Source organism: Sinocyclocheilus anshuiensis, unplaced genomic scaffold, assembly GCF_001515605.1.
Source record: "Sinocyclocheilus anshuiensis isolate Anshui unplaced genomic scaffold, SAMN03320099.WGS_v1.1 scaffold560, whole genome shotgun sequence".
NCBI classification, from domain to species: domain Eukaryota; kingdom Metazoa; phylum Chordata; class Actinopteri; order Cypriniformes; family Cyprinidae; genus Sinocyclocheilus; species Sinocyclocheilus anshuiensis.
Genome location: NW_015554116.1, coordinates 38,759 through 63,854, shown reverse-complemented (window position 1 = coordinate 63,854; position 25,096 = coordinate 38,759). Strand labels below are relative to the sequence as shown.

Sequence of the window (25,096 nt, the reverse complement as noted above, 5' to 3'; positions counted from 1 at the left end):
ACTCTGGAGCAAATATTTTGTACAAACAACACATTTCAGAAGAGGACACTTCAATGCAAATAACCGACATATATATTTCAAGACTTTTAGTCTGTCTGAATAAGCAAGCAAACGTGATGCTTTGTCAAAAAAAGTTGTCAGTTGTTTTCTTACCTCAAATAAGTTTTTATACAAGGAAACAAGACATTGTTTTTCTACTGACCCTCAGTAGAAATTGTTTATTTGCATGTTGTCTTTGTCTTTTGTAACGGCCAAACGTAAAGACATTTCCAGGCATCTAAATTTGCACCAAGAGAAGCCAAAATATCGACCTTTATGATTTGTCTCGCTATATTGTTTTATCTTGCAAAAAGCAATATAGTCTGTAAAGTTCTTTCCATGTGTCCTTATGCGATGTTAATCACTTTGTCAAATCGTACTTTAGAAATATTTTATTTTACATAACCATGAAATAAAACTAAATATAATAGGTATTTTATTGTTAAAAAGGTCCAAATTCCAAAACATAAGAATTATCTTAGAAATCAGTTACTCTAATTTTAATAGCAAACCAGTATATATTTATTGAAAAAGTAAATGTTTTAAAAAAAAATTAGAAATTATATTCATAGGTGATTAAGTATAATCACTTATTTGAAATTAATCAGTTTATAATTACTTAAAATTCGAGACTTTTTGTATTTAAAATGGTACAGGAATCAGAAAGATTAAGCATTAATAATGTGAATGCCATTTTCACAATAACCACTATGTTTTTTTTCCTCACTGGCAGTGTCAAGTCCATTCTTCTAAATAGAAACAAAGCACTTTAAGTGTAACTGTGAAGGATTTTTAATTATGTTCTTAAAATGTATAATTATGTAAGCCCAGATTGTGTGATACTGCTAAACCCAAATTTCTAATATGACAAAATAAACTTGTTTTATCCTTGTTCTGTGCCTGTACATATTGCTTTTATTTCTTTCATTTGTAAATCCTCTTTGTTCCTCTTGATGTGCTTGTTTCCAGTGCTTGTTTGGTGGACTGATAAAAACGACATATTATGACAAATTTAACGTTCATTATTAAGCAATAATGAAGAAACAAGGCTGCCTTGTCAAGTTGAAAATGAGGACAATCAATAACTGTCCTCATAGTGTGGGATCCATATCCAATCCATGTTAGCGGCTCCCACAAGGATTTGCGACTCGGCCGGTAAAGATCAAGGCGTTGATGCTGGACTCACGGATCAGCAGAAGGAAGGGTCGATCTGCCACAAAATTCTCCCGGAAGATGTTTAGGGAGCGTCCGGTAGCAACAACCGCTGTGGCAGCAGTAGCTTCGCTACCTTCTTCATTCACCTGAAAAATTGGAAAACCAGACCATTGGTTAAGAAATTGTGTGATCTGTCTTGCTACACAGGCTAATCATAAAAACATGAATTTGCAAACAATATTGAATGTATTTTACCTCAAGGAAGGCCTTATGGTAGGCGTTGGAGATGTACAAGTTGGGCCCATCATCGGCAACCATCCCTAGTGCAACACAACGTGACAATATTGTGTAGATACATCTAAACTCAAGATTTCACCCCAACCATGAACACAAATCCATACAGCAAAATTTCATAGCAATCAAGCCAAGACCCCATACAAGTAGTCCATATGACTTGAGCTCTACATTCCTAGTCTTGTGAAGCTTTTAGGTTCTACAGAAGATGAACAGAAGTTTGGAACAAAATAATGGTGAGTAAATGATGACCGCATGTTTTTTAGGTGAACTATCCCTTCGAACATTTTAAAGCCAAAACAATAGCAAAAATTTCTACAATCAAACTAATTGCGTACCTGGGAGACTGGCGTTTTCTGGACTAAAAAGATCTTCAAGGCCCATTTTCGTCAGCTGCTCTTTGAGGCTAAAGTTGTCCTCAATACGGAAACGAGGAACCTGCATGACCACTGTGGTCTCTTTCATGGCTTGTAACCAACCCTCAAGTTTCTTGAGGTTCATGTTTTCCACTACCTTAATTGGATGCAGTTTTGTTAGGTAAGACTAGAGGAGATCTTTGAGGAGAGCTTTTTGTCTATTGTTTATAATCAACTTACTTCCGGCAGGGTTGTACCTTCAGTAGGTAATATGAGCACCATTGTGATGTCAGCACCGTTGTAGGGCAATTCAAGGATCTTCACCTTGTCGTCATTGATTCTGGCATACTTAAATTTCCCCTCTTGATACATCATGGGGACTAGACACTTATATGTCTCGCTGACGTAAAAGTCTAACTTCATGACATTTTGCTTATCAAACTTGTGTTTCCATTGACCCTGGAACACAAAAGCCAGACTGTTACAGAGTTCACAAGTCAGGAGAGTTCAGTCCTGCTCATGGAGGGCCACTTTCCAGAGTTTAGCTCCAACAAACTTTCCCAGAAGTTTAGCGTGATCCTGAACAATTTGTCGAGGTCTTCTACTGTACATGTATAGAATAAATGAAACTTTTAAATATTATTTTTATTTAAAAGCAATCCCAGATAGCAAAATTCCTGAGGTCCAGATCAGGCCCAAACCTGACACTTTAATTTGGCCCACATACCGCATGGAATGATGGCACTTGGGCAGTCCACTCCTTTTTGCCAAATTTGGGCCACAAGCAAACCAAAGGAAGGCCCAATGTCAGCCATGAATACACCAAATAAAGCAGAACTGGCCCAAATCTGGGCCACATTGATTTAAATTCTGGCCCAGATCCAACACCTTGCTCCGGCCCACATACTGTGAAGAATGATTGCACTTGTGCGGTCCGCTCCTGTTTGCCAAATGTGGGCCACAAGCAAGCCATAGGAAGGCTGCATGTCAGCCATGACAATAAATAAATAGATTAGCATTGCCGCATGTGAGCCAACCAAATAAACCAAAACTCACAGTTGATGTATCAAAACTCACAAATCAACACAGTTGATTTTTATTCTAACCCTGATCTTCCCCACATTCCTCATGTGGCCCACATGCTGCATGGAATGGCGGCATTTTGGAAGTGGTCCACAAGCAGGCCACTGCATAGCCACATTTTAGCTAATATACCAAATAAACCTTAAATGTTCAAATAAGTTCCAGAAATGTGTCCCACTTGGTAAAATCATCCCGACCCAAATTTTGCACAAGCAGCAATTCAAATGTCACAGAGAAATATTCAAAGTAACATTCCAATACTTTAAAAACAGTTCTTCACAAGTTTGAACCTAAATGCTTCTCACTCAGACTCTACCTACACAGTAAGTCAGTAAGTGTCACGACTACGCTGTGTTAAAGAGCGCACGACGAAGATGAAAGGCTATATATCATAAGTCTTTAATCCAACAAGGGTAAATCCAAACACTGTAGCACAGCAACAATGTCCAAATGAACAGAATCCGTGACAGTAAGAGCTATCATTATATTGCACTTCTGTTTTTATGCTGCACAGTACACATAAAAAAACACACAGCATGTTTCAAAAAATAAGTTGCTGGGTATGTAGCCTTCTTAAGACTCATATTCAGATCACTCTGCATCAGTTAACTGTGTTGCATCCTACTAAAAGTAGCCAAATTCTATTAGGCCATATTTACAATTTTAAACTTCCATTTCAATTAGCCAGTGTCAAGTGCTACATCCAAACCAGAAGTGGCCCTCATCTGTTTTAAAATGTATGGGGCATATGGGCCATGTCAAATGTGGTACAAGTTAGGCTTACACACTGATCAGCCAATGCTGACTGTGCAGTAGAGGTCTGCAGCCGCGGGACCCGACCGGATTTTTTGCACCGCGGGATTAATTTCCCGAATAAAATGCGGTAGCGGTCAGTAACGCTGGTGTAATTTGAATGGGAGCGGGCGGTCTAACAATATCCCGTTCCCGACGTCCATTTAGAACAGCATATCTGCGCTTTATTCTTATTGACTCACAGTACAGCTTGCGCTCAGGACTGTTATGCACGTGCTGCACTCATGCTTTAAACGTCACACGTTTTATTTGCGTGGTCTGTGCGCAGCATGTGCATAACGATGCTCAGAGCAGGCTGTACCTGTGGTAAATATAAGGCCCTCAGACAGAACAGGTAGGTTGTCGATGAGTGACAGAGCAGAATAAGGATGGAGGACACTTTTCCTACTGTGTTAATAGAAAATGTCAAACTAATTTAGTATTTTGACAAGACGAATAAAAATAGCTAATAGGCTATTTTTTGTACAACCACCATTTTTATTTTTTTTCTCTCTGCGACACTTTTTCCCTATTGTGTTGTCAATGTTAAATGAATTGTATCCTGACTGTATCCTGATAAATCATATAAATTCAAGTCAAAGTCAATAAATTCAAGACTCTTGACAAGACGAATAAAATAACATACAATTTTGTGCAGACTACACTTTTATTTGTCAGCCTATCTCTCTTTCTTTCAGTAGCGGAAATTTAAATGTGAGATTCTGGAAACGAGATCTAAATTTAGCGGGAACGGTCGGGTCGGGAAGAAAATTATTCTAAGCGGACAGCGGGTGAACAAAGAGTGAATATATAGCAGGAGCGGGTGGGTGCGGAATAGAACCTTGTGGGAGTGGGACTAAAAAAAACTGTCCCGCGCAGACCTCTACTGTGCAGTATATTTGCCAAAAGTGGCCCAAATTGTTATTAATTATTTGGGCAATATTTGTCATTTTATATGCGGGCCACTTTAGGCTCACAGCTACATTAGCCAGTGCTCACTGTGCCATATCTTTGCCAAAACTGGCCCAGATACGGTTTAATATACCTGGACCACATTTGCTGAAACATATTTTAGCACCACAAAATGTGGACCACATTTGGTTCAATTTGTGCTACATTTTTGCCAAAGGTGGCCCACATTTGGTTGGCACGATTTGGGCCATATTCACTATTTACCACATGGGCCACTTTAGGGTCAGATTCAGATTACACATTGCCGTGAACACAGCATCTTTGTCTACAGAGGCTCACGTGTGATTTGATACATTTGGACCATTTTTGCTATTTTACATGTAGGCCACTTCAGGCTTACATCTATTTTGTACGGGCCATAAGAAGGTCAGCAGTGCCGTATCATTGCCTTAAGTGGCCCACATCCGCATTCTATCTGGGATTTGTAACTTGACAATCAATATTTAAATCAAATATTTCTGAGGAACTAATCCCTTCAGATCTGCCTGTTCAGATTGTGTTGGAATGTGTAGGGTTAAATGAAAGATGCCGAATTCTCCCGTCTACGTTATAAATAAAAAAGCAATTTTACTTTTATTTCCACTGTACCAAACCCATACCATATCATGACTTCAAACCCGAGGTACGCACCGAACCATCATTTTTGTGTACTGTTATACCACTACTGTCTAGGGTGCTGAAGTGTCTGTTTCTAATTTGCTTTGCTGTAAGCCCTGTCATAATTTTATTAAATGCTTACATTCAGTTTTGTTGGTATTGTGGTAGGAGGGGGAGTCTGTCATACGTTTTGCAACCCAGCTTGTTGTCAACATATTCTGCTGAAGTGTACACACCGATTTTGTGATGATGCAATTATTTGTAAAGAGAATTAGCATTTTACTTAAATTAGCTGTGTTTTATTTTGATGGTAATTCTCTCACTATGCTTATTGCTTGTTGCTTTTCTGAGGCTGAACTAGCTCCTTAAGAGCTGGAATTGTCAAAGTAACTAGAAGAGGACACAGTAAGCTAGGCTGGTAGTTTTTTTCCCAATGAGTGAAGGTGGTGATAGGGCCAAGGTTCAAGGGTACATTTATACCACAATTCCTGGTATACACAATTTTCCTTTGTGATTTAGAAAATTTTTGCATAGATATCAATGTTGTCGAAAAGTTCCTCATTCATACAGATCTCCGAAAACGACTAATAGCACTGTATTATGCATGCCAGGCCAGTAGCTGGCGATGCTGAACACTACATACACACACACACACACTGGAGAACTATACACACACACACACACACACACACACACACACACACACACACACACATATGTGTTTAATTGGTGTTGGAGCCAAACTCTGCTGGAAGGTGGAGACCCCAAAAAATTACATCTTAATTACAAGTATATCTCTGCATCCTCACTTACTTTGAAGTAGATTGCGTTCACCAAGACTAATATGGTGTTGGAGTCTATTGAACCTTCTGGCAGGGTGTCTTTTATTCGGTTCTCAGTCTTGTTGGCTATCCATTCATTTATCGTCATCCTTGAAACTTCCGGTTTCTCCTGGAGGATGAAACGTGAATGTTTAGTACAGGGTCAAGGATAAGATGACCTACATTTAGACACTTATGCCAATGTAACCTTAAAATCGAGAGGCAGCATCTTGGCCCCATAGACCATCTCGCTGATGTGCTGGTAGGACTCATTAAAAAGCGTAGATTTGTCTCCAAACAAACGGTTTGCAGAGATCAATTCTGTTGTCTCATGCTTTTTGCGATATAGTCGACAGTTCAGCTTGGCGAAGAAGAAATGGACCTGGTCTGATGTCTTCTCCTTTATCGTATCGAACTGAAACACCTACATGTGAAGAATAGAGAAGTTGTTGACCTGCTTGAGAGATCAATCTTTATTTGGAGTAGGGCTGCCCTCGACTAAGGATTTTTCTGGTCGACTAGTAGTCGTTCATTTTAAGCATTAGTCGACTAATCGCACGTTTATTAATAAACATTTCAAATCATTATAATGAGCCTTTTCCTAATAAACGCTCAAGCACACGCATAAAGCGTGCCACAGTGCACCGCAGAAGTAATGATTATGAAGTAATAAAAACAGTAAGGAGACTGCATTAACATTTTAATAATTTGATAAACTAGCGCTTTCTTTGTTTTCAGTTTAAGAGATGAAGTTGGCGACACCGACTCGTCATCTCCACAGTAGTAATGCATGTTTGCATGTTTCATACAGATGACATAATCTGAGAATATTTGTTTTCCATTTGAATTTGTTCATTTGAAAGTAGACATTTCACTCAATATAGATATATTTTTTAATGTCTGTAAGGCAAAGATATACACTGAGTATCGTGCTCAAGTTCACAGAGACCGAGACGGCAGAAAGCATATCCTGTTTGCTTTATTTTACAAAAGCGCGCTTTGTTATTGTGAGTACACACAAATAAACATAGAGTCTTTACAGATTTGAAAGATTTATAACTCTTATCTGTATGAGCAAAAATTACGGAGTAGGTATTTAATGAAATGCAATGAAAAAAAGATTTCACTTTAAAATCCACAGTGGTTACAAAGAAATAAAACCATTTGAAGTTTAAATTATCATAGCTGAGCCAATTTCGATAATTTTTACTTCATTAATCATACACTGCTAGTCACAAATGAAAATTTTATCCGAATTCTATTTCACTACCAATAGTTGACTTACAAAGATCCACTTCATACAAGGATTGTGTCTGAGGCGAAAAGTTAAATTTGAACCCTACAAATCAACAAAACGCTTCGTACCAACTGCTCTTTCTTGATCAGGATGTTCAATGCATTTAAAAAAATTTCACGTACCTGGCGTTGTTGTATTTAAGAGCAAGTGACCGCACCGGCGCCTCTGTCCTGCAGTGAGAGCTGCTGGTCTGCTTCCACACTCCACACAGACACTTTGAACAGCGCACATTTTTCTAGATTAACATTAGACTGAACGGCCATGTAAAGTTGATAATAAATATTTCAGATGATAAGCCATATTTGAGGTCGAAGAATGATAGGCGAGAGTTTGGATGTTCTGCCCGATGTACTGTATTACCACAAAGCCCAGCCGTTAACGATCTGTCCGTCACGGACTGCGTGACTTCGCCAATGTGAATAAAAAAAAAACATTTTCTTCGACTAAGCGATTCATAAAATTTTGGTCGACTAACGATTAGTCGACTATTAGGGGGCAGCCCTAATTTGGAGTTACAATTACTTGACCTTACTTTCATGAGCTGCTCCAGTGTGGTGTTACAAGCCCCTAGCTTCGTCATGGCGAAAGCTGTTGAGATACTAATTGGCGACAGAAAGATGTTTTCATCGTTGGACTTTCCCTCAGCAAGCTGCTTGAAAAATGAGAGGGCGAAGCGGCTGTTGGCTTTAGACAGTTCCCACACTCGAGGGTTGGTTCCAGCTGGGATCTTCTCAGGTTTTCCAGTTGGTAATGTTTCAGGATCCAGGCTGCGATAGATGCACATTGGCTCCAAAGGTAGATCTTTGGGCTTTGCGTTGCAGATATCTTTGGCTGCCTGGACCGAACAGAGGGCAAGTACCCACAAAGCCCACGCACATGCCAACAACTTCATCCTGCCTAGGTGGAATGGGAAACCAGCCAAGGAAAAGCAGTTCAATGCAAATTCTGGTGGTCAAACAAGTCATGGATCAATCATGGATCAATCATGCAATACAATGTCTATAGCGAATTGGGAAGATATATATATTTTTTAAATGTGTACTGTAATTAGGCTTAAGTAAGGAGCAAACATTTTTCCATAGCACTACTTTCCTAAAATGAAATGCAATGAAAAAAAGATTTCACTTTAAAATCCACAGTGGTTACAAAGAAATAAAACCATTTGAAGTTTAAATTATCATAGCTGAGCCAATTTCGATCATTTTTACTTAATTAATCACACTGCTAGTCAGAAATTAAAATTTTATCCGAATTCTATTTCACTACCAATAGTTGACTTACAAAGATACACTTCATACAAGGATTGTGTCTGAGGCGAAAAGTTACATTTGAACCCTACGAATCAACAAAACGCTTCGTACAACTCAACTGCTCTTTCTTGATCAGGATGTTTAATGCATTAAAAAAAATTTCACGTACCTGGCGTTGTTGTATTTCCTTGTTAAACACCAGCTTTGGAGCTATGTTGTACTAAAGTAAGCAGCAAAGTGAAGAAAACACTGCTCTCTGGACAGGTCAGTGCCCTTAAGAGCACTGGAGTGACTAGAGAGATGGAAGTTTACTCAGGACAACCTTTGAGCTATTGATTGGTTTTGTTAGATTAACAACAAGCAAAGCAAATTTGACTAATAATGGGGAATCGGTTCAAAACATTGCTAAAAAGAACTATTTCAGTACAAATGCCTGAGGTGAAACTATTTTGTTTGTTATCAGTTGTTTTGCCGTTTGTTCAGTGTTCAACACCTAGTGGTTGTTGTGTAAAAGTGCATGAATTTGTAAGAAAGACCAGATAGGAAAATGGTTTACAATGTAATTTAATCATAATCCATGCCAGAATCACTGCTGTACATAAAATACATTTCTTAAATATTTTTTTTCAAGTTTTTTCAATATCTAATTCAAAAATCCAGTTAGCAATACCCCCTGCAGAAGAAAAGCAATTGTATTATACAAAAATGCAATCCAAAATTTCACACAGTGAATTCTTGTACAAAGAGGGAAAAAAAAGGTATTACAACTACATCCACATTGGAGAAATATACTAAACATTCCTTAATGGAGTATAATATATAAGCATTGACTTTCTTATTCAGGTTGAAGTTAAAATGTACCTTAATTTAAGCAGTCTATCATGAGATAACATGGGAGAAATCATCAAAAACAATTGTATATCCCGATGTTAGGAATCATGGTGAAAAGACCACAATGCAACACCCCATCTCACGAAAAATAGTCAATACATGAGTGCAAGCAACGAGTTACAGTGGGAACAAACATACAGAAATGAGGTGGACAGCACTCTCTTTGGACACACTTGAACACAAACACACAATCATTCCTTTCAAAACTACATCCTACAGCTAGCTAGAGGCTAAAACACTAAAGCCTGTACTTGTGCACAACCCTTGTGTTTTCAAGTAACATTATGGCTTCTCGTAAATCTACTATGTGGTTTTTGCTTACATAAAATGTGTTTACTGTGTATATTTATTATGTATATATAAATACACACTCATACAGTAAATATTTTGAAAATATTTACATGTATATATTTATATTGTTATTTTATATTATATATAAATATATTTAACATAAGCATAACATGTTTTTCATAAATATATACATGCATGTGTTTTTATTTATACATACATAATAAATATACAATGCAATCCAAAATTTCACACAGTGAATTCTTGTACAAAGAGGGAAAAAAAAGGTATTACAACTACATCCACATTGGAGAAATATACTAAACATTCCTTAATGGAGTATAATATATAAGCATTGACTTTCTTATTCAGGTTGAAGTTAAAATGTACCTTAATTTAAGCAGTCTATCATGAGATAACATGGGAGAAATCATCAAAAACAATTGTATATCCCGATGTTAGGAATCATGGTGAAAAGACCACAATGCAACACCCCATCTCACGAAAAATAGTCAATACATGAGTGCAAGCAACGAGTTACAGTGGGAACAAACATACAGAAATGAGGTGGACAGCACTCTCTTTGGACACACTTGAACACAAACACACAATCATTCCTTTCAAAACTACATCCTACAGCTAGCTAGAGGCTAAAACACTAAAGCCTGTACTTGTGCACAACCCTTGTGTTTTCAAGTAACATTATGGCTTCTCGTAAATCTACTATGTGTGTATGTGCACGGCGCATACTTTCCCCTCCAGGCCAGGGAACAATATGTACCATTAATCATTTATCTGTGTGGGAAAACATACTACAGTCTTAGTTGTTTCAGGCACCAAGTGTCAAAATTCAGATTTCAATTCCTATTTTTTTCACGTTTACAACTTTTGACACTAATTAGTACTACATTCGTATTTTAAAACGAACCCTGAACATAGTCAACAATCACAATAAGAAAATGAGTTCCAGTGAAGAAACACTGAGACTTTTTTTTATTAGACAGTGATCATAAATACAACAAATTTTTTTTTTAAGAAGTCAGCACTGGGTGGATGAACCTCACGAGAGAAAAAAAAAAAAAAAAAAAAAGAGTCATATTTCACCTCAAAATCGAAATAATAATAAAAAAAATTGCATTAAAAATCAAGCACTTATTTTTATTGTTAGATTTGTTTGCATTGAAACAATTAAGCCAATTTTGCAAAAAAAAAAAAATTTCTCATCACTGTGATACAGCAACAAAAGCTATTTAAAAAAAAAAAAAATTCTATAAAGGCAGTACTATAAATATTACATTGATGTATCAATAATTGTAATTTTGTATATATATATTTTTAATTATGTCTTGCAATACAGTATTACTCTGTTTAATGTCATGACAATAACATTCTCCAAGCAAAAAATTAAAGAGGTTGCAAAAATGGGCTTCATTTCATGCAATATACACTTATTTTGGGGTGAATTGTGACCATTTTTTGACAAGTTTCATGAGATTCACCTGGATAAATATTTTGGTTCCCTTTTCAGTGATAGTGATTCCCATTGGCTCATGGGCGATCATGTAAATGTTGCTTTGCAACAATAGTTTAAAACAGTTGGTTTTCAAATGGCTGACTTCAGATACATAATAAATTGAGCCCTTCTGCAAAAGTTTATACAATCTGCGTTTCGTTGAAAACTGAAAATCAGTCTTGGTTAGGTACAAAGGAACTGTCAGGGATTGTATTAATGGCTTTTATGAGATCAGTAAACCTTGATTTGTTTATCTGTATTATCAGACCTCCAATAATGTCTTTAAATAGGAAAATAAGCCTAATACTTTCCTCTCTGAATATGGATACCGATACCTTGGTATGGATACCTTGTTTTCCTGTTCCAATTCAGAACCCTAACATCAAAAGACCACCATCACACCATGAAACATGCTTAAATACTCAAGTTCACTTGCATGAAACGCATAAAATGGCTACAAAAACAAATGACCTGGCAATAAATTCCTTTATCTCAGAAAGGATAGGCAGTACTCAGTTTGGCAGCCTGAACGCCTGCAGATTCGTAGAGATCATTTAATATAAATGCTGACTTAGAAGACTGAGAAGAGTTGAATATTATAAATCGAGATGGTTCGGCTACATCTAAACATGTGAATAACTGCACATTTGCATAAAGGCACAGTCTTGACGTCTTCAAGTCTCGAAACTGGTTAAGCGAAAATTGCAGTCCTGAAGAAAAAAAAAAAGAAAGTGCGCAACATGATGTTTACACCCAAATACACTAAAATCAACCCTGAGATAAAGACAGAGGTGTTCCTTTAAACTGAAAAAATAAAGATGATGTTACCCAGGTGGACCTAGGACTTCTAGATCCTAAAAATACCTACAAGAGCGTTTTAACATGCTTTTGCCTTTTTAAACCAGGCGTTCGTAATCCATTTTAGTTGCTTCAAAACCAACAACAACAAAAAGCTTCTGCTTTTCTTTGTTTCTTTCAAACAAATTTTGGGTAAATTCGTGCTATCCTTAAAGTCTACACTGTGCTTCACAGTGGTTGCCTAAACGAAGTTGCAATATCCAATCTTAACGATTGCTTAAATGTCGAAAGCTCACACCAAAGCGACAGTAATAACGAAAATAATAAAAACAATAGAAATCAACTCCAACTTAAGAGAAGTTCCACCAAAATAGGTGCTTTTAAGGTTGTGGTAGGATGTCTCAAGAGACCATTTATATGCTAGCAGGAAGAAAAAAAAACTAAAATAAAATAACCTCGAACTTAAAGCTAAATTAATGAGCCTGACAGTGTAAGTGAAGAGATCTCGCCGCCAAGGAAGCAACTACATGGAAGGATGCAAGTTTGAGATTTACAGTGCAAGTGTTTTAAAAAAACCTAATACAATACTGATCGCGGATTAGCTGACGGAAATATAATGTTGTGGACTTTAACGTTAAGGCAAATTTAAGAGTTGCCAAGGTCTGTGCAGATTCTGCCAACACATTATCCTCATATTGCGTCTTTGCTTGTTTATTTTGGTTAGTTTGATAAAGCCGTCAGTTTTTCTTCCAAAATCTGCACAGAAAATCTGAAAAATGTCTGCAGATTCTACGAAGTTTTACTTTTGTACCCAACAACACGGCAGAACTGGCTGATGGCGGGACTATAAAGATAATTGGAATTGACGTAACTACAAACTCAATTTTTGGTTGGGTCGGAAACAACCAATTCCAAATAATGTGAAATATGGAAGCATTCATGCTTAGTGGTTTTTCCATCTGAACAGATTTGGAGAAATTTAGCATTACATCACTTGCTCACCGATGGATCCTCTGCAGTGAATGGGTGCCGTCAGAATGGGAGTCCAGACAGCTGATAAAAACATCACAATAATCCACAAGTAATCCACACCACTCCAGTCCATCAATGAATGCCGTTTCTTACAAACATGCAGCTTTTCACATTACATTTTTTTTATTTAAACTTTAAACCGTTGCTTCTGACCAAAATATGCGTCTATAATCTATAATAATGCTTCCTCCAGTGAAAAAATCCATCCTCTGTTGTCCACTCACATCAAAATCCATATCTGTTTTTGCACTGTTTTCAATTATAAATGGTGCTTGATCTGTGCATATTTCTCTTCTGGTTTAAATGACATGACTTTTTTTCACTGAAGAAAGCAATATTATGGACTTGTATTTTAGCCAGAAGCAACAGTTTGAAGTTAAAAACGTCTTAAAGATGGATTTGTTCATTACAAAAACGCATCTTTTCGCCTTACAAGACATTAATTAATGGATTGGAGTGGTGTGGATTACTTGTAGATTATTGTGATGTTTTTATCAGCTGTTTAGACTCATTTTGACGGCACCCATTCACTGCAGAGGATGCATTGGTGAGCAAGTGATGTAATGCTAAATTTCTCCAAATCTGTTCTGATTTTGTTCTACTTTTTGGGTGAACTATTCCTTTCAAAGGTAAGGAGTCCAAGCTTTTCAAGTCCAAACAGTCTCCTGCAAGACATGTGACAGTAAAGCAAAGTATAGGAGCTCAGTTAATCCCCCGATCAGTATTAAAATGAAGTCCAGGAGAACTGTGATGTACACGCTTGAGCCCAGCCTGTAGGGGAATTCGATCGAACCGGCCCATCAAAACAACGTTCTTTAAACTTCAAAGACGAAACGGAGAATGAAGGAGAGTCTTGAGGTGGCTACAACTGGATCAAAGTCTTTCTTTTTGCTTTGAATATACGCCACATCTTTCAGGATGAGAAACATCACATATACAAAAAAACTAAACAAAAATGTGGCTTGATCTGAAGATCGTAATTTCACTGACAAAGTGAAGAGTAGTATATACGCACTCTTACAACAGAATGCATCTGAATGCATTACCGTAGTGGCTTTCTTTCCATCCTCAGGATGGAAAAATTTAACTATACCCACTATGAAAAAACCAGAGTAACCTGGATTATTTCTATTCACGTCCACAAAATATAGAGGCCGAATAATGCATCCCTGAGGACATTACCACAGAAAATGATGATTACAGGCGGTTCAATTGAAATCCCACAGGCAGTGTAGTGTAATATGATGAAAACAATACAAGGGCCCTATTAAGACTGGAAAAGGCTTTTGGGTTTGTTGGCATGAGAGCAATTGAGGTCAAATCAGTGAACATTGGGGTTTACGAGTATTTCTATAACAGACAATAATGTGCATTGCAGCAATCACACTGTAAAAGCCTAAATGAAGCCTAATGTATGAAACATGATACATAGTTTAAACCGTCAAAATTGGTTGAATATGCAGCAAGCCTGCAGTTATTGTAAAAAAAAAAAATCTATTTAAACACTGTAAACTCTGACAGAAGTGTAAACGCCACACCAAGCACGACAAAGAGCGTAACTACCGAAAACGTAGCACATAATGATAAAAATGCAATTTTGAAACCCAAGATAGTGGATTAATGATAGTTAAACAACATAACTGAGATCATCTTATATGTTGTCTGACATACACTTAAGACTGTGAATTTTTCGGATTCACCCTGATTTACGCGGCTATGAAAAAGGCTAGTTTCGGGAAGGAGGTGAACAAAAAAACAGGAAGAAAATACTCGACAGCAGATACTGCTGTAAAAAGAAACTAAATCAGGGCATGACTGTGCAAGTCTGCTGAGGCACATGCACAGTGAATCCCACCCATATTTGCCTGATGGGTGTTTGAGGGTCAGCGGAGGAAGCTAAGCGCTCAGGATTAAGCAAATGAATACAGCGATGATGGATCATCCTACTCTAGAGGGTTAACCTGGCATAATAGAGGGGTGGTGGTTGCGGAAGGGGAATCTGAGGTAGAAAGAGCCAGCTAGGAGTGGACGACTCCGTTCTTGGGCAAATCAGGGCTGCTGGCCACCTGTTCGGAGGACAAACTGAGAGATGACGTCTTGCTGGTCAACGAGGACAAGCTGCTGCTGACGAGACCACAGTCCTGGACCAAAGCGATGGAGCCGTTTGAGCCCTCACTACAATTAAAGAGAGAAAGGCGATGAGAACTACCGTGATGGACACAAGAAAGCACAAATCTTGACTTAAAAAAAATATATATACATACATAAATAGCACTTACACAACTGAAATGTTACTGGTAAAAAAAAATATATTTTTCTTTTGATTTATTATGTATATTAGTTATATTTCACCTAAGAGTGAGTAGATGTTCATCTCGTTGCAGAGTGTGTTCGTCTTGTCCATTTTCCACTGAGACCCGCTTGTACTTGCCATCGTGGTTCTCCTGAAGGCAAAATAATGTAAATCACATGACTTCCTGAACTTCACTGAGTGAACAGAGATATAAAAGTTACTCAAATTATACTCCACAGTACCAGTAAAAAAACAAAAAAACACTACTCTTACAAATGACCTTGCTTAAAAATGGATTTTCTGCTCAAGAAATGGCCGCAGTCACATGAATCATTCACCGGTAATAGAATATATTAATTATGAATAATTAATAGAAGCTCTATAAATTGCATGTCTCGCTTACCATGGCCATCTCCTGTGTCCTCATGACGATATCTCTCTCCACCTGGTGCAGCTCGAGACTCAGCTGTTCACTGGACAAATTCCCAGACGACCAGTCCACTCGAGACGGCTGGGACATGACTGAGCTCGGGTTCTGCCAAAAGAGAGAGTGAAAAGCTGAATCATTAAAATAACAACAACTAAAGACATATATATATATATACATATATATATTTGTGTGTGTGAAAATATATATCAGGAGCATTTCCTTCAAGGAGGCAAGGGATGCAGTGCCTCAAAATATTGGATAAAAAAAAAAAAATTTAGTACGAAAATAAAACATCATTACAAAATATAACATTAAAAAGAGTATAAATCAGTCGTTTTTTCTAAAGAAACATTGTCCAACAGTGACACCAGCAGGAGTCTGCGCCTCTCTCGCCTCCCCTGAGCCCACTGAGTTTTAACAGAACTCCTAAAGCGTGCGGTGAGTTTGGTGGGGGGGGTAATTGAGAATGAATGGGAGAAAGTCACGTGAGTGATAAATGATTGGATATGACTGGTTATGTCCGGCTGTGATTGGCTCATGCGATAAATCCCGCCTCTTGTGTTTGCAAATCAGTCTGAATGAACAATATAATGGCGTTAATGGGAAGACTAATAAAAAATAAAAAAAAGTAAACAACTCGCACAATTATATAACCATTTTTAACCAAGAAAATGTGACTGGGACATGAATTTATATTTGATTAAAAAAAAAAACTTTCAGGACTTTGCCTCCTCATTTCAGAACACCATCACATTTAGAAATTAAATAAAATTCCAATTAGAAAAATTATATTAAAAATGTACATTTTATATATATCTTATTAGGTGCACACACTTTATTTAAATTGTTATATACAGTCAAACCAAAATTTATTGACATTCAACATTTCTCACATTATCACAGTTTATTCGCTATAGTTTAGAAAATGGTAATAAAATATAACAAGACTCAGAGTTAAACTGTGTCAGAACAAATTCATAATGTCAGATAACTTTGATAGAAAGGTATGTAAGGAGTTAGAGTGAATAGCTGTCAGCTGTTAAATTTAAGTACACAATTAGATAATACAAATTTAGGTCAATCAATTACCAAGCAATGCTTAATTTTGTTCAGTCTGTGGGTGTAAAAAAGGTCACATTAGCAATTAAAGAAAAAAAACAAAAAACACTTAAGCAAAACATGGTCAGGTCAAAGTGTCTGAATAATTTTTGGTCCCAAATTTTTTATCAATTTTACTGGTAGTCCACTGTGTGAAGAAATTTTGGGTATGTCGCAGTTTACTTTATTTTGCTATGCTCACTTACATAAATGAACTATAGTGTCCTGCACCCACTAGTAAAAATAAATAAATATATAAAACATTATATCTGGTGTCTGAATAATTTTTTGTTTGACTGTTTATTTTAAATATAAATATATACACACTATATTCAAAAATATTCCATACATAAATAATATAAAAAAAAGGAAATCAAATAAATAAATAAAAATATATACCGTTTATAAAAAATAATTATGTATTTATATTTTTATATATATAAGTGGATTTTTTACACTTTGGTGTCATTTAGTAGTATTAATAAATAATAATAATAACAATAAATCAAATAAAAATAAATCTTTAAAATATATATAATTTTACTCAAATAGATTTCAGAAAATATAATAAATTATATTATATTAAGCAAAATTAGAAATATTAATGTTTTTAATAAAATTACAACACAATATCAATATGAAAATTAAAAATAAAATATGAAAAATATAATAAGAAATTACTATAATTTTACTCAAGAGTATTTCATTATTATTATTACTACATGTATTTTATTACAATACTGTATAAATAACAATAATAATAACAATAAATAAAATTAAAATAATTAATAATTTTAATAAATAAAATTACAATAAATATTTCAGAAAAATTCTAATTATTATTATTGTTATATTATACAATTAAATACTAAATATTACTATTAACGTTAAGTATTACATATATTCAACACAAATTACAAAATATTTGACTAAAACCGTATTTTATTACTACATGATTTTTAAAATTACAATACTGTATAAATAACAACAATAACAACATTAACAATAAATAAATAAAATTTAAATAAATCTTTAAAATATATTTGACTAAAATAGATTTCAGAAAAAGATAATAATAATAACTATTATTATATAAAACAAATTACAATAAAATATCAATATGAATATAAATAATAAAAATATCTATTATTAAATACAAAAAAAACTAAATAGGAAATTACTATAATACTTTACTAAAACAGAGTATTTCATTATTATTACTACATGAGTTTTAAAATGACAATACTACTACTATGTATAAATAATAATAATAATAATATTAACAATAAATAAATCAAATTAGAATAAATTCTTGAAATAGATATCATTTTACTAAAATAGATTTCAGATAAAGATAATTTTAGAGTACCAGTTATACCATTATTATAACTATTTATTTATTTTTTACAAATCTAATTTACGGCTATCTTAATTTATTTAGTTTACAACTTTAAACCATTGTTTCATTTAGATTAAACATGCATCCCTTCTACATTTTGTTTAGTATTATTATTATCGTCGATTAAATATTCTTCCTCTGGCTTACATGGCTCTGCCCCCTCATGTCCTGAGGGTAGCTGGGGTCGTATGAGTGTGAGGAGCTGAAGGGTGACGGGGAAGCCACCTTTCTCTCCTCCAGCTGGGCCATGATCTCCTGTCTTCGGCGGTGCAAGTAGTCTAGGGAGGGCTGAGGTCGTGTGTAGGCATTCTGGGGACACATTATCAGAGATTAAGTTTTCTTTAGCTTTTAAATGAGACCAGTATAGTTTAAATATAGCAGGTAATGGATCTTACCCTCGGGTAATTCCTGATGTGACTGGAGTGGTTATAGTTGTCTGGCTCTGGCAGGTACGAAGCGTTTTGGGGTGGTAGCGGCGGGGGAACATCCGGACTCCTTCGCACCAGTTCCTCCCGTGGGGGGAATGTCTGGGGATGGGCGTAGGCTGAGTGGCGACGGCCGTCATGGTGTGAAGGGTATCCGTAATGAGAGCTGGGGTTGGCGCACTGGCGCTCTGAAGTGTAGGAGCTGGAATAGGAGTCCGGATATGGTGGCATGCCTGGATCTGGAGTCGGGTGGCGGGCGTAGCGTGGGTGCACATGGTGGTGAGGATAAGGATTACCTGTTGAAAAGAGGAAAATTAAGATTTTTTAAAGTGGAAAGATTTAGAAGCGCAAAATGTAATGCGTTTACTCAAAAGAACAACAATGTTTTGGTACCTGCAGGGTACTGGGAGGATTCATATTGGGCGGAGGGTGGCAGAGGGCCTCTTGTATCAGAGTAATACCGTTCAGACTGGTGTGGTGAGTACATGTGAGGAACTCTAGGCACCGCAGGCATGTGCTTCTGTCCGACTGCGCCTTCGCCCGCTACCCTGCAGTGGGAATTTATGAGCATCCCTGGTTTTGGGATGGATTCCAATCTGTAAATCAAGAGATGAAGTGCACAATCACTCTGCACTCTTGCTTTATTAAAATTAAAACAATTTTGACTTAAATGAACATTTCATGTCCATTTATTCATTTATATGGCAAGTAGTCAGTTGGAGTATGTAATAAATTGGATAATGTATAGCAGTGTCATTATTGTTAAACTATTAATAAATCAATAATTTTGATTAGTTTATTAAAATTAAGCTGAATTTTAGTGCTTTAAAACTTATTTCAGTTAGCTGCCAATTAGGGCTGCACGATTAATTGAAATTAAATGGCGATAAATCACGATTAGGCAGAAGCTGCGATCGTCATGCGTATCTTTCAGTGAAGCACGGTTCTGTGATCAGCAGTAAATCTCCATTCGAAGGCCAGAGGGCACTCTCGCGCTGAAATTCCAAATACGCCCCGCAGAAGAAACCCAGGAAATCCCTATAGTGGTTGCTGAATAAACAAGATTTAACTGCTTTCATTGATTCAACGTGACTAATAAACACACAACTACTGAGTTTATCTGCGTTCGTCTTATTATAATTTTCATTATAATAAAGTATATCTATAATGCAATGCTAATCGACAGCCTTTATCATTGCTTAGAATACTATGAAATATGTTGCATGCCTTATTCTGTGTAAAAAGCCACATCATCTCAAAGAAGGATTTATTTCAAACACTCGACTGACGTTATGAAGTGAGTTTGGAGTAAAAACATGTTATTAAATGTGGTATTTTTACATGCTTTCAAATGGAGCAGCATTTTATAATCGCAGAACGATATCTTGGATTTCATTATAGCGTGATTAAATCGTCTGCGATTATGAACACGGTTTTGCGTAGCTTGTCAGTGAACTACAGCTCTGAGTAGTAAATGCTGCTGGAGATTTACTACTGATTACAGAACCAGCTTTACTGACAAGATGCGCATGACAATCGCATGCGATTAATCGCGCAGCCAATGCAACATTTCTAGTTTTCCGTTAAGTTTATCATCTTATAAATAAAGTATATAAAGTATAAATATTAGATGACAAACTTAAAAGTGAAAATAAGTTGAAGCACTAAAACTAAAGTAAAAATAAATTAAAGCCAAATAGAAATAGTAATAAAAAAATTTATTAAAAGTAATAAAAAGTGCACAAAATTACTAAATCTGAAATAAAATAAAGCTAAATATAAATATAAAAATACCAATAAAAATAAGAGCACATAAAAATGACTAAAACCTAAACTAAAATAGAATGAATCCTGAAAATAAAATGCAAATAAAAAATATGAATAAATACTATAATAGTATATACATAATAACACAGATGTATAGACAATTAGTCAGTATCGCAAAATTTAGAAAAGTGAAAAACTGTAAAATAATAATAATCAAATAATCAAATAAATAAAGTGCAGCTGCTACTAATACTGTTATTAGGGTTGTCAAAAAGTACCGAATTTTAAAAATGAGACGATAGAGATATCTGCTCATAGATGGATCCGCTGACAGATGCAGCTTTCAAGCTCTCCCATGTCCTTCTGTGTGAGCTCTTCGCTCGGTGAAGAGCGTGAAGCAATGATCATTGTAGCCAATCACAGACATATCTGTTGAGCGTGTGAACACAGTGGCCAATCAACAGTAGGGATGTAACGATTAACTGCGAGCCGGGTGAAAATCGATTCAAATATGTGACGATTCAAATCGGTTGAGATGCTAAACAAATCGCGATTCATTTAGGGGTAGGAGTTTATATGAATGTATGTCTGAGGGGAACTTACTGTCTTTAGAAAAGTTTAGATGGTATTTTTTCTTTTCATCTTGCCTCTGTATAATGCATATTAAGGTTCGTAAGTTCACCGCTGCTGTGTTTACAGCGGCAACCAGGAAACGGTTTAAGCGCCACCTGCTGGCAGAGAGTGAATCTGCATCTCATTCAGCTTTGCTGTTTCATGCAGATATTTTTATTTATAGTTTCACAAAACTGAAGTCAAACCATTCTGTTTTTGCTTCAAATTTCGAAACTATACAATCTAATTTAGTTTAAAAACTGCTCATGTTGCATGTATGCAGCATCTTTGTTTGGATCAAGATTAAAATGCAGTGGTTGCCTCTAATTTTAAAAGGAAAGAGCACAGACAAAGCCTTATTTTGTTTATATGAAGAGATTTATTTTATTTGTGTTACTTATTTATTTGATTTGGGGCTTGTTTTAAAATTTCAATTTAGTTTTATTTACATTTACATTATATTTAAATTTTGTAATTTAGCAGACGCTTTTATCCAAAGTGATTTACAAATGAGGACAATAGAAGCAATCAAAACCAACAAAAGAGCAGTAATATGCAAGTGCTATATTAGTATATTATTATAGCATTATATTTCAATTTCACAAAGAAATGTGCAGCATTTTGTCCAAGCAATAATAAAAGGACACATTTAATTTATAATTTGTCTTAAATCTAATTTTGTAAAAAAAAAAGTATAATAACCGTGAATCGAATCGAATCGTGAAATCAAAACCGTGAATCGAATCGAACCGTGAGCTGAGTGAATCGTTACATCCCTAATCAACAGTGTTTAAGAGTCCATCAACAGCGCTTAAGTTCTAGCGGGAAATGCTGGTATTGTCTCATTTTTTAAATTTCAGTATCGAATGGTACCGAAGTTGGTACTTTTTGACAACCCTAACTGTTATAATAATATGATATAATATAATACATGTTATAAAAATAATAAAAGCCATTTCATTCTTTCTAAACACTGGTTGAAAATCATGAGACAATTTTGATATATTTTGATCTATTCATTATTTTAAGATATTAGCAGTTACTAACTAATAAAACATTACTATTAATATTTTACAGTTAATATTTATAATATTTTATTTTAAACATAGGTCTATACATGAAAATTTACATTATACTTTACGAAAGGGATCCTTAGAAAGGGGATATTCTCATTGGCAATATGTGGTGTAAAAAAGTTTGACATCCCCCATGCTAATATACGATTTATTTCCCACCACTAATAAACAAATAAACTCACGAGTCTGGAGGTGAGCCAGGTGCACTGAGGCTCCCAGACTCCATCTTCCCTGGTTTGTGTGTTGGGTCATATGACGGGTCCGAGCCTCTGGAAACCAGGTGGGCCAAGGTGGAATCAGGTCCTGTTGCTAGGATGACGTTAGTGATGGAGGAGTGTTTGCGTGGGATTCCCTCCATCGGAGGCCCCTCGTCAGGCAACAGACCGGCGCCGAAGTCCATCTCGTTCAGCTGGGTCAGGGACTGGCTGAGCTGTCGCCTCATTCCCAAACGTTTATTCATCTTACGGTACCTGTCGTCAGAGAAGAGGTGGTGAGGCTGATGCTAATGCTTATTACGCTTTATTTAACGTACTTAAAAGTCCTGTGTACTTTTCAAGCTCTTCCTGAGAGTGAGCGAAGGTGCAACTTGCTCCGCGAGGACAGCCGCCTTTTTGTTTCATGTCCCGACACATGTAGGTCTTGTATTTGCTGTGCTGAGGTGGCTGTGGGCAGAAAGTGAGATATGCTTACTCATTTCTGTGCAAGTTATTCGAAAGACCGGATTTAAAAATAAATTAAATAAAAAAATAAAGCTAAATAAAAACATAAAAAATTGACAAAAGCACATAAAACCATTAAAATAAATAAATAAAGCGACAAAGTTTGAACTGAACTGAAAATATACAAATAAACGCCAATTCAAAATATTAATAAATACTGTAATAGTATATAAATATTTAAATATACCTGATGTATAGATAATTAGTAAGTAAATAGATAGATACACAAATAAATAAATTAATACGTTCTAAAAAAACTGGCCAAAAATCATAAGGCTATTTTGTTTACTTATTTAATTATTATATTTTAATTGTTTTAGCATTTTGATCAATTACTATATTAATAGTTATGAAATATTTATATATTGAAAAGTTTGTGATCTGGTTACCGACCTGTTGCTCAGCACTTCATTTCTACATAAATGAATGCTAATAAATTAAAGCTAAATATAAATATATATTTAAAAAAACAAAAACGAAGCACAAAGTTTCTGAAACGTAAACCAAAATTAAAAATGAAAATATAAAAGCTGACTTAAAATAATGAAATACTACAATAGCATATAAATAACACTAAAATAACACATATATAAATAATGTCATTATCGCAAAAAACTGAATAATAAATAAAATAAAATAATGTTAAAATAAAATAAATAAATAATAAAAGAAGTGCTGCTGCTACTAACTAAATAGAAAGTAATAAATAAATAAATGTAAAACTATTAAATATTTTTAAAAATTTATATTTTACATCTGCAATTTGGTTACCGACCTGCTGCTGATCCCCTCCTTTTTTGCTGTGGTTCTGGATGAAATCCACCAGGCCGTGAACGACGGTCCGCACCGCTTCCAGCCCTTTGGCTAGCTGCTCCCATGTGGGTGCAGGGGCATCTGTTAGTACAAAAAAATCAGACATTTATGTTTTTATGAATGGCTGTACTGACAAATGTGTGAATGGAGCAGGCTGACGGACCTGGGCTGGGGTCGATGTCGGCCAGGAGCTCCAGGTGGGGTCTGAGGCAGTTGAGATTGGCTGGATCTCCGGTTCTCTGAAGGGCGATGGTGAGTTCTTGCACACTCTGAGCAAAGGATGCTGGTGTCTGCAGCTGAAACACACAAAGCCACATAAACACATACTTCACATACCAGCAGACAAAATCAACATGTTTTTCTGCACGATGTGACGTTTGCTAAACCCTAAATGCGTCCTCTACACAGGGAGGGGTGTTACTGGAGAATTTAAACACGTAACAATTGGACATACAATTTTTTTTTTTTTGCAGACCTGCCGTAAAAAAACTACAGCTCCACCTAGTGAAATCTTAAAATAATACTCTGAACAGGATATGTTTGGAAAATTTAAGGCGTAATTACCTAGGCACTTTGAACCACAATTTATAAACAAAAAGCCATTTTTATTTATCATAATACACGTTCTCATCATACCTTGTCTATGATGGACTGCATGTGGGATTTGTGCGACTGGTCACCGTACAGTAGAGATGACCACTGGTCAGGGGCGATACGCAGTCCGCCCTCCATCGCGATCTGAACGATCTGAGAGTCGTGTTCCCTCCGAAGAGCCTCGTATGTGCGAAACTCATCCTTCAGCTGCATCAAGGAGGAATCTTCGTCACGTTTGGTCACCTGAGATTAAAACAAAATTTTATATATTTTATATAAATACAAATGCAAATATTTAAATACAGATGAAAATTACAATTTTTTTTTTTTTTTTAATACGTTACTAATAGTTTATATACATTTAGAAAATATTTTAAATCTGAAAGAGATCAGCTGACATCAAATTTAATGTTATTTTTAACTGTAATTTAATATAAATACAAATAAAAGAATGAAAATACAATGAAAATACTACACAATAAAAGCATTTTGCTTCCATATTAATTATATATATGCATTATTAATCATTTTGATCTTTTATTTAAAAAAATTATAATATATAATAATATATTATAATTTAAAATAATAATATAATATAATATACACACACACACAGCCGTTGATTTTTTTAAATGTTTTTTTAAAGACGTTTCTTATGCTCATCAATGCTGTATCTTTTTGATCAAAGAGAA

The 25,096-nt window shown here is 35.6% G+C and overlaps 2 protein-coding genes across 4 annotated transcripts in view; both read right to left on the bottom strand.

Moving 5' to 3' along the window:
- Positions 1-979: 979 nt before the first annotated feature.
- LOC107669814 (antithrombin-III-like) lies at positions 980-8,946 on the bottom strand. Of its 3 annotated transcripts, none has more exons than XM_016462220.1 (8): positions 8,826-8,946; positions 7,939-8,351; positions 6,318-6,533; positions 6,102-6,239; positions 2,085-2,303; positions 1,827-2,001; positions 1,450-1,514; positions 980-1,340 (listed from the first exon to the last, which is right to left on the bottom strand). In XM_016462220.1, exons 2-8 carry the CDS (start codon positions 8,296-8,298, stop codon positions 1,161-1,163), a joined length of 1,353 nt encoding a protein of 450 aa, XP_016317706.1. In that variant the 5' UTR covers positions 8,299-8,351; positions 8,826-8,946; the 3' UTR covers positions 980-1,160. The 3 variants fall into 3 exon arrangements, with proteins under 3 accessions (XP_016317706.1, XP_016317707.1, XP_016317705.1); XM_016462221.1 differs by having other exon boundaries at positions 1,827-1,997; positions 2,081-2,303; positions 7,939-8,303; XM_016462219.1 differs by having other exon boundaries at positions 7,939-8,303.
- Positions 8,947-13,746: 4,800 nt separating this feature from the next.
- The window catches only part of LOC107669790 (roquin-1-like), a 22,489-nt gene continuing 11,139 nt past the window's right edge, over positions 13,747-25,096 (bottom strand). The window contains exons 6-16 of the mRNA XM_016462185.1: positions 24,447-24,647; positions 23,974-24,106; positions 23,773-23,891; positions 22,828-22,940; positions 22,461-22,748; positions 19,217-19,419; positions 18,794-19,119; positions 18,546-18,707; positions 15,875-16,006; positions 15,531-15,622; positions 13,747-15,353 (exon numbers count right to left, since the gene is read on the bottom strand). Of these exons, the coding sequence (XP_016317671.1) occupies positions 15,197-15,353; positions 15,531-15,622; positions 15,875-16,006; positions 18,546-18,707; positions 18,794-19,119; positions 19,217-19,419; positions 22,461-22,748; positions 22,828-22,940; positions 23,773-23,891; positions 23,974-24,106; positions 24,447-24,647 (1,926 nt within the window). The 3' untranslated portion in view covers positions 13,747-15,196. The remainder of the gene's footprint in view (positions 15,354-15,530; positions 15,623-15,874; positions 16,007-18,545; positions 18,708-18,793; positions 19,120-19,216; positions 19,420-22,460; positions 22,749-22,827; positions 22,941-23,772; positions 23,892-23,973; positions 24,107-24,446; positions 24,648-25,096) is intronic.